The 10,040-nt window shown below is 46.3% G+C and overlaps 1 protein-coding gene across 1 annotated transcript; it reads left to right on the plus strand.

Moving 5' to 3' along the window:
• Nucleotides 1-9,977, plus strand: LOC113407763 (alpha-2-macroglobulin-like). Its single transcript, XM_026657831.2, has 5 exons — nt 1-172; nt 4,012-4,195; nt 6,138-6,294; nt 6,596-6,648; nt 9,915-9,977. The coding sequence occupies exons 1-5, from the start codon at nt 84-86 to the stop codon at nt 9,975-9,977; spliced, it is 546 nt and encodes a 181-aa protein (XP_026513616.1). The 5' UTR covers nt 1-83.
• The last annotated feature ends 63 nt before the right edge of the window (nt 9,978-10,040 follow it).

Genomic DNA, 10,040 nt, shown 5'->3' on the forward strand with positions numbered 1-10,040 from the left:
GCAGACCCAGCGGACAGCCAGGGTGCAGGGAGCCAGCGGACAAGTCTGTGTGTCTGCCTCACTCACCACCCTCGCTCTGCACCATGGGGAAGGACAGGCTGCCTGGTGGCCCGAGCATCTTCCTCCTGCTCCTCTTCCTCCTCCCTGGAGACAGCTCGCCCACCACCGAACCGTAAGCTGCACATGCACGGGCTCATGCTGTCTTCTCATTTCTTTCCTTCATCCCCCTCACAGCTCTGCCAATGCTACTCAGTCCGGCCTAGCCACCCCCTGCTATTCCAGTCCTGGGCTCCCCACACAGCTCTGCCAATGCCCCTCAGTCCTGCCCTGCAGCCTGACCTGCTATTCCACTCTGGGGCTCCCCACACAGCTCTCTCTAGCTGTATCCTTACCTAGACATCTTCAGGAGTTTGGCTCTCCCTGTGGTTTCATGGGCAATATGCCATCTGCCTTGTGGTACCTTTCGTGGATGGGCCCCAGTTTCCTTGCCTGTGAGGGAGAGCTCAGAAAAGTGTTTCTCTTTTCTCTTCTTCTCTAAAGCCAGTTTGCTTCCCTTGGCAGCCACAGACTGTGCTTGTTCCCAAAGAGAGTCTGTGACCTAGATTCCTGACTGTCAGCACAGACCCTGGCAGTGGCACACTCTGCTGGAATATCCACCTGGGGCACTGCAAACTAGCAACTTGGCTGGAACCTCGCCTCCATTGAGGGGCCTGAAGAGGGCGCGTGGCCAAGCTCAGCCAGGAGCTGGACGGACTCAGGGTATCCCTTTGGCAGTGTCGACTGGCAGAGAGTTCCCCTGGAGCCCAGCATAGATTAGAGCGTTTACCCTCCAGTGCACACTCCCCTGTCCTGGGTGCAGCACTCCTCCTCACTGGTGTACATGAGCAGGTGCAATTTACACTGCCCTGATTCAGTGGGGGAGGGATCTAGTCCCATAACTCCAATGTCAGATCTCTTAACCCAATGAATGCCTTGTTAGAATTGTTTGTTTGTGTTGCAGCAGTGCCTATGCACCCCAGTTATGGATCAGGGCCCCCACTGTGCTAGGCTTTATACAAATACAGAACAGGGAGACAATCTATGGCTGGCTGGAAACCGGAATTGCCATGCCACCGGAAAGCCTGACATTTTAAAATTTGTTTTAATTCCAAATCGGAATGTGCAGTTTAAATGTTGAGAGGAAGGAAATTGCAGAAAATTTTGATTCAGAAACATGGAAATGTTTCATTTTGATAATGTCACAACATTTTGTTATAATTATTCAATATTATCATAATGTAAATGTATAGAAATATTATACTACAACATAATATTAAAGGGAAAATGAAACATTTTGATGTTATTGAAATGAGAAAGTTGAAACCATTTGTTTTATCATTTTTCAATTGGGCCCTTGGTCAAACTCAACATGTTCCCACAAACCGGTTCCATTTTGACTAAACTACACTGTCCGACAGAAAACAGTTTCATCAGATTTTTTTCACCCAGCTGTATTCCATTCTGAGCATGTAGCTTGTGTCTGGTCAGACATGTTGTCTACATCCTGCACCTTTAAATGGAGAGAAGACCCCCTCTGTGCTGCAGAAGCACTTGCAGTTTTGTGTTCAGTTGCATCCTGCTGCACAGGAGAGGCCCCACTCTTTTCTCCATCTGTCTTACCGAGACCTGCCTTGTGTGCAGTCTTGTTCTCTCGGTCTAAACTAAAGTTCATGCAGGCTGAGAGGGCAAGGGAAGAACAGAATGTGATGCCAGTCACAAGTTTTATTCTGCTCCATGAGGCATTTTATGCTGTTTAATGAAGTAATCGGCATATTAGTGACTATTTTGTGTATATGCTTAGTTTACAGTTGACATATTCTGCCCCAAGCTGGTTGGGAGGAGAGGAAGAGGGAAGGGGTGGTGTTCACCGGGAAGCTGAACAAAACCTGGCAGCTTTGGCTGGGGTAGCAGGTGCCCAGGAGGGTCAGATGCGGAGCTGCTGGGGTTATTGTTACTGAGTGGTAAGGCTGGAACTCCTGGGATGCTTTGAGCTGTTCGGGTCACAGCGGCTAGGGGTCTGTACCAGGGGGGAGCCTGGGACCAGTATCAGGTCTCTCACATTCTGTCATCACCTCCAGGCTGCTTGCTGTGATCCAGCAGGGAGAGAGGAGGCACCTGGCTGTCGGCTCAGCAAATGCCACAGCTGCCTCTAGCAGCCAAGGGGCAACTGCAGGAAACTGCCTGCTGCCTGCTTACGGTTCAGCTATTCACTGAGGCTCTCATACTGTGCTAATCACTGTAGTACCAGCGAGCCTGCCACTAGAGTATTAAGCAACACGACTGTCACGTGTTGTTCCTTCTGTCATCCTCACCCCAGAGGGAGAAGTGTGTGCAGCGCAGTGCTTCATTTGTAATGAAAGAGATGCTGGGGCTCAAGCAATTAGATGCCTGGGCTCAAGCAATTTTTTTACAAGCCCAGAGGTGCCAGGGCAATGAACTGCCAAGCCTAGAGGTGCCGGGGCTCAGCCCTGGCAAACCCTGGCACAAATTAAGCACTGGAGCAGTGTCAGGTTTTGGCAGTGTGCGGCCTTTTCTGTTCTGATGTGTGAGAATCCAGCTGAGCTGCAGGGACATGTGACAGGGCTGCGAATGGGTGAATGTCACACATGAGGCAGGACACTTGGCAGCGCTAAATGTAGGCCCTGGCTTTCCATGGCCTCGCTCTTCATATCGCCATTTACAGCAGGGCAGAGTAGGTGTCAAATGCTACCAGAGCAGAACCGCGCTCTTCAGACTCCCTGTGCACTCATTCTGCACCAGGTGCCAGGCAGGGGAGAATCAGCCCCCAGCCTTTATTGGCAGAGATTGAAGGTAGAGAGAAAATCACTCAGGGCTTGATCCAAAGCCCACTGAGGGGAATGGAAAGAGTCCTATTGACTTCCATGGGCTTTGGCTCAGGCCTAACAAAGGGCGAAGTGGAATTTAATCAGAGCCAGGTTAAGGCTACTCCTACCTAACTCTGTCATTTTGAAATCTTGGCTAAGCAAGATGAACAGCCCCCCGGCAGAAAGCTGGGTGTCCCAGGGAGCTTCACACTGCGGCACGTCCAGCCTCCCAGCAGTGAGGCTCTGCCAGCGTCTCTGCTCTGAGTCAGCAGGCTGCAGCCATGGCTGGTGAGATCTCCTTCTGTAGCCCAAATCACTCTGTTGTTGTCATTGCCGGCAAGTTGGGTAAAGTCCTCACTAACATTTGAACCTGTAAGCGAGCACTTTTCATCCAAAGATCTCCAGGCACATTAAAGGGGGGGGTGTAAGCAGCATCTTCAGGATCCCAATATCAGAAATGGGGAAACTGAGGCACAAAGCAGTGACGCCCAGTAGCACACAGCATGTCACTGACACACCCAGGCATAGCAAGGAATTCTCCAGCTAAAGACCTGTCCACTAGGCCACGCTGCCCCTTTAGCACAATGGCCATTCCCTACAGTAAGATGTCAGCGCACACACAGCCATCCGTACATTTGTATCTCTCCATTACTGAGGGCAGCAGGTGACACACCTAGATCGACAGACAGCTAGAGAGGAGATTAGATTAAAGCCCTGATCCACACTCCTGTGTAACTGCCTGCCAGTCTCCATGGAGGTACAACAAGCATTTCATCTGAGCTCCCTCCCCCCTGTTCACATAATACAGCAAGGGGCTGTGGGATACACAAACCTCAATTAACAGCCTGGAACTTTTCAAGCCATCCCCACTCCCTGCTGGGAGTCTGAACAAACAGCCCTTGGACAGCAATCGCTGTTAGCACAGAACTAGTTCCTTCGCTCCAGGTGGTGTCCTAGGTTCCTGGCTGACTGAGCAGACTGGCTAGTATGTTACAAAAGCAAAATGAAATTCACCTTCCTGTATGTACAAATTACAGTGCGGATGGATGGTCGGGGATTCGGCTGTCACACTAGCCCATGCCCTTTCATCAATACCTTCTCCATTCCCCATCCCCGCCTCTCTGACCTGTGCCCTTCCCCTTCCCAGGCAGTACATGGTGCTAGTGCCCTTTCTGATCCACACCAACGGTCCTGAAAAGGTCTGTATCCAGCTGACCCACCTGAACGAGTCTGTGACGCTGAGCGCCACGCTGGAATATGCAGGGGAGAACAGGAGCCTGATCGCAGACGTGGTGTCGGAGAAGGACGTGTTCAAGTGCGTCCCGTTCACGGTGAGTATCTGTCCCCCACAGGGTTTATTACCTGAGTCTATAAGATAGTGACAGCCTGGGACCAACCCCTGAAAGGCCTGATACCATCAGAAATCACAAACAGAGCCAGGCTCAGGTAGGAGACATTCAAGGAAAACAACAGTTCCTACTGGCAGTGCTGTGGATGATTCATTAGGAATGATCTTTAATAAGTACTGAGGTCAGTGCCCGGCATGATGCTGGGAGAGACTGTGGTACAGGCTGTGGTGTGGCTGGCTTTGTTGGGTGCTTTTCTCTCTGAGTCAGTGCTGACCTTACAGCTGCGGACTGGTCTCCCATTTCTCAGGGGGCTCCACAAGCCTCTGAGTGAGACCGACAAGAAAGCCATGGAAGGAGGAGGTTAGAAAACTTCCTCGAGACCATTGACATCTGTCAAGGCTGAATCCCCACTCTGTCACTCCGAGTGCAGAAGGTGGGGGCCCGCGAGGATTCTAAAAATTAATACTGGCCACTCCGGGTTTGTATTAAACTCCCAAGGTTACAGCTTTTCTCTGATACCTTGGTTTGGTAAACGCTGCCACCACCCAAAAGAAAAAAAAAAAAAAAAAACACTTGGACCCAGGTAGGCGCACTTGGGAATTCCTCCCTGTGGGGTACCCTCAAGCCCTTTCACCCCCCTCCGGGGAAGCACTGAGAAAGAAAACAAAGGAAATTAGCTGTTGCCCCCAGCTAATCAAACAGCATATGCACAAACATCTTAGGGCACCAAAAATCCAATCCTGTTCTTAAAAAAGGAAAATTTTATTAAAATCAAAAAGAAAATATATCTGGAACTTAGGCTTTTGCTAGATTTTAAAAGAGCAATTCCCAAAAGTATGCACCCAAAATAGCTTCTTGGGGGTTCAGTTTAAAGGTTACAAGCAAACAAAAGCATTTGAGGTTAGCACAGAGGAGAGCCACAAGCCAAAATAAAGAAATAACCTGATCATGTCTACCTAAACATTCCCTATCCCAGTGAGTCCTGCTAGGTATGGAAAATAATTTTTCATACCTGGTTCAAACCTTACACAGCATTTCTGCTTATAGCATTGCTGCTCTGTGTTCCTGCAGACCAAAGAGAGCAACCACAACCAAAGGGAAAGTTTCTTTTCCCATTTTAAAAAGTTCTAGCCTTCCCATTGGCTCTTTTGGTCAGGTGCCCACTTTTTTTCTTTTACCTGTGGGCTTGTTAACCCTTTACAGGTAAAGCAAGCAGAGAACACACCAAGAGGGATTTTACAGCTAACTGGTGGGCTGGGTGTCCATCAAAGGGAGCTATCCTCCCTTTATTTATCACAACGTCCATGAGCTCATCTTGTGCATCTCCCGGGGCCCAGTTCAGGATTTCTCCCTGCGCTCTCAAGGCTGGCTGGGGGGACAGTAGAAGAAAATGGACCCAGCCCAGAAGTAATTAATCAAATGTAGCTTCCCATTTTCCTCCATCACTGGGATCCACAGCTGGGGAGACACGATCACAGTCCATCAATCCCTTTGAGGAAGGAGCATAACGAGGGAAGGGAAATGACCCCCAGTCTTGGCAAGAGGCAGCACAGAAGGAAAAGCTGAGACTAAGATACTGGGGGAAGTTCTTAAGATATGAGCTGCTGGGGTGGAGGAGTCAGAGACTCCTGGTAGGGAGGGGATGGCCGGGGGTGGCAGGCAGAGTCTCCTTTGGAGGAGGTGGTGGAGGCCCCATCACTGCAAAGATTCTGGCAGCATAGAGGAGACATTAGTGGGGATAGAGGAGAAGAGTCCTGCAAAACTAGGGTGAGGTCAGACTGGCAGAGCCCCAGACCCCACAATCCCTGATTCTGGTAGGTACGTGGTGACCTTTTTGCTTGGTTTCCACGTACAACTCCAGCCTCCAAAGGCTCAGTGCAGAGGGGAGCGTCTCTAAGGCAGCGGCTCTTTTGCTGTTCTCCAGGTTCCAAAGTCCAGCAGCTCATCAGCAGCGTTTCTCACGGTGCTGGTGAAGGGGCCGACGCTGGAGTTCAGGAGCCGGAAATCGGTGCTGGTCAAGAACTCAGAGAGCCTGGTCTTTGTCCAGACGGACAAACCCATCTACAAACCCGGACAAACAGGTACAGGGAATCAGGTGGGGAATTAGATACAGAGCAGGAAATCCTCCCTGCCTCCCCAGAGACCCCACAACTTGTCACCAAGTTAGTACAGCTGGCAGTAAACCTGCCTTCCCACCTCCTCCCCACCAGTCATAAACCTGGGGAGTGTGGTGCATGCATCCAACTCTGCATGTGTCCATGGGTCATTGCATCTGGGCCAGGCATGCACACAGCAGCTGCCTCAATGACTGATGGTCCCTGGGTGAGCGGCTGCAGGTGTAACAGTGAAAATCTCTTCCTCTCTCTATCATGCCCTCTGCAGTTCTGTTTCGGATCGTCTCTCTGGACGAAGACTTCCGTCCCCTGAATGAGAAGGTAGGTCAGTTCGCTGATTAGTTTCCATGGCTGACTTGGTGAGCGCTGATGATGACCCTTTAAAGTCCTTTGTGATTCCTAAGGAACTTATTTTTATTAACATCCGTCTAGAGCCGTAAAAGTGACTGTGTGAAGCAAGTGATGCCTTCTGACTCCCCACATCTTCTTTATAAGGGTCAAATTCTGCCATGATTTACACCCCATTCAACTTCATTGACAGCGTGTACATAGGACAGACTATGTCCCTTTATGGCAGAATAGGAATCATGCTTTATTATAATGTAAAACTGTCTAATGTCAAAACTTTTTGGCAATTTTATTAAACCACATTTAATTTAAACATAAGTCTTTTGCAAATACAAAAAGAAAAACATACAACAGTCTACAACAGCAACATCATATAAAACATATACAACCTTAAAAGGTCAATTAGAACCTAATAAAAATGCTCCTCATTGGCCAAATGCTGGAAGGGCAAAAATTGCCAGTGATTTGATTACTACCAGAGAATGAGAAAAAACTAAAAACATTATCCTTTTGAGATGGTGATAAAAATTCTTTTTATATAAAAGAGGTAAAATCCAGTATGTTCTCAGAAGCTGGAAAAATCTACAGTCCAAAAGATAATGAGGTAGATCTTCCATTGCTCCAGAGTTACACAGGCAAAAATGAAGATGTGAAGGAACTTTTCCATATCTACCTGTAAGGACAGCAATTTCCATGGTTTGGAATCTTAATTGAGTATATCCCTTACATAAATGAGGATTTCATAATTCAGTTAAATACTGTTCAAAAACATGAGCCATCTTCAAAGTAGAAAACCAAAAGACAAACTTTGAACCATGAATCACAGCCAGATCTTCTTGTTGGGTAATATTTGTCAATCTTTGTTTAAGTAGTTGATTACACTGATTAAAAGATATCGACAATAAGTAATAGAAAAATCCAGCCTATTTATAATAAATTGGAAGGTCTTATATCATGGCAATATGGAGTGCACAGGTTGTTCCTCCATCTCCTGAAGGCAAAAATGGGGCAATCTGTAATCTGGAAGAGTACAGATCTTAGACCAAGTATCAGAGGGGTAGCCGTGTTAGTCTGGATCTGTAAAAAGCAACAGAGAGTCCTGTGATACCTTTAAGACTAACAGATGTATTGTAGCATAAGCTTTCGTGGGTGAATACCCACTTCGTCAGACGCATGATGAAGTGGGTATTCACCCATGAAAGCTTATGCTCCAATACATCTGTTAGTCTTAAAGGTGCCACAGGACTCTCTGTTGCTTTTTACAGATCTTAGACCAAAATTTAAGAAAAGTAATACAAGCTCTATAACTTATAGTAAAACCATCCACCTCAGCACGTAAAAACAAAGGAGGGGTAGAATTTGGGAGAATCATGTCTCCTCACAAAACTATTTTGAATGATCTCTAAGGCTGAAATTTGGCCCCTAAATCAAACTTCAGCCTCATAGATCATCTATGACATTATTTTTGCATTAAAGATTATTAGTACTGGGGCAGTTCTGTTCCCAACATATGGGCAGGTAAAACAGAGCACCCCTTGGCCAGAGCTAAGGGCCTTTTGTTTTAAGTCTTCATGATAAGGAAACCAGTGGCCTAAATGATGAAACTTTATCCTTAAATAAGTAAAAGCAAAGATTCGTTTGTTCTGCCTAAAGCAAAGATTCGTTTGTTCTGCCCAAAAATCGTGACTTTGGGCTTATAATTGAGAACTAAGCCTTGAGAGTTATAATAAGAGAAAAAACAAGATAATAACTATCGGAGGCATCTTGGATGCTGCGATAAAACAACCGTGCCATCAGCATATAACAACACTGGAATGGATCTACTCTTAATTTGCAGGGGAGAGAAATGATCTTCCTTTACAACATCACTGCTTCATTAATATATACATTAAAAAGAAGAGGCACTGGAAAGCAAACCTGCCATACTCCCCTAGAAATAGGGAAAACAGTACGTTCTCCATTGGCTTTAGTTTTTAACCTCACCATATTGCACTGGTGGAGAGGCCCCAAAATATGCAAAAGTCTTAGATCGATTTTCATCCTTCATAATTTTGCCCAGAGTTTTTCTTGGTTAATAAAATCAAATGCCATCTTTAGAGCTATGAAAGCAGCATATAAACTACTACCATTAACCACAGTATATTTATAAATCATATAGGATAAAATAAAATAATTATCCACTGTGGCTCTACCAGACCTAAAGCTGGACTGCTCTTCGCGTAGTAAATTAGCCTCTAAAGCCCATATTTCAAGTTTAGAGAGTAAAAATCTGCATTAAATCTTCCCTGCCACATCTAACAGACCAATCGGTCTATATGAAGCAGAATTCTTTCTGTCCCCTTTTTTAAAAATAGGAACTATAATAGTGAACTTCTCACCAGACGGAATCCATCTGGTATGATTAATGACAGTAAAAAATTTAGCCAAGTCTGGGGACCACCAATTAGGATTATCCTGAGAAACTTCATCAGAGAGAAAATCTTCTCCTGGAGGTTTTTTTCCATTGTTGGGCTAAAAATAATGAGTGTACTTCACTGTACTGTACTAAAAGCCAGAGTAGTAAATCAAAGAGAGGATTCCTCATTGCATCAACTATGGTAGAATTAGATTAAAAAACTGGTTGAGGAGAATCATTAAAGACCTGGCCAAAATGTACTATCCAAGCTTCATGATTAATATGGGGTTCATCATTCAGAGTAGATCTACCAGAACCCGTGGCCGCCATCTTCTAAAATGTGGAAGAATTTTTAGCTTTAGCTGCTGCTTCAAAACCCTTCCACAAGGATCTAAGATATTCTTGGTTTTTCTGATATAATAAACCTTTGTATTGTCTTCTGGCAGCTACTAAATTATGTCTCACTGAAAGTCAGTGGCTCTTTGGCTCCAGAGCCACAGAAACTCAGAGGTATATAGGTGCCTGACTCCCATTGAAATCAACTGCCTAAAGTGTCTAAATCATTTTTGAAAAAGGCTTCTAAGTCACTTAGGTGATTTTGAATTTTTTATCCTGAATCCTCTAAATGCAAAACGAAGTGTTTAATTTCACAGCTGTGTTAAACTGACCAGTTCAGGCTCTAAAACATTAGAAGGCCCCGCTGGAGTTTCTCATTGAGTAACAGAGAGCAAGGGGCAGAGGGAAATGCAGAGGAGAGATGCAGAAGTCCCCTGAACAGGGTAAATGAGCTCAGTGCACGTCTGACCTGTATTTCTAACTCTGCTTCTCCCTGTTTTCCCCACAGTTTTCACTGGTCTTCATCAAAGTAAGTGGCCCATTGATTTTTACTCTCACAGCCTCTAGCTGAAAGCTGGAGCTGCTGCGGGGATGGGGAGACTCCCGTGCTCCACAGCAGAGGGGGGCTGTAGTG

The sequence above is a fragment of the Terrapene carolina genome, unplaced genomic scaffold (assembly GCF_002925995.2).
Source record: "Terrapene carolina triunguis isolate 2854851 unplaced genomic scaffold, T_m_triunguis-2.0 Scaffold347, whole genome shotgun sequence".
NCBI lineage: Eukaryota > Metazoa > Chordata > Testudines > Emydidae > Terrapene > Terrapene triunguis.

What these genes read in the sequence shown, in the direction of transcription:
- LOC113407763 (XM_026657831.2), top strand. Translation starts at nt 84, where the DNA reads ATGGGGAAGGACAGGCTGCCTGGTGGCCCGAGCATCTTCCTCCTGCTC. An exon ending in CTACAAACCCGGACAAACAG is followed by an intron (nt 6,295 to 6,595) that starts GTACAGGGAATC and finishes TGCCCTCTGCAG; the next exon opens with TTCTGTTTCGGATCGTCTCT. An exon ending in TCCGTCCCCTGAATGAGAAG is followed by an intron (nt 6,649 to 9,914) that starts GTAGGTCAGTTC and finishes TTTTCCCCACAG; the next exon opens with TTTTCACTGGTCTTCATCAA.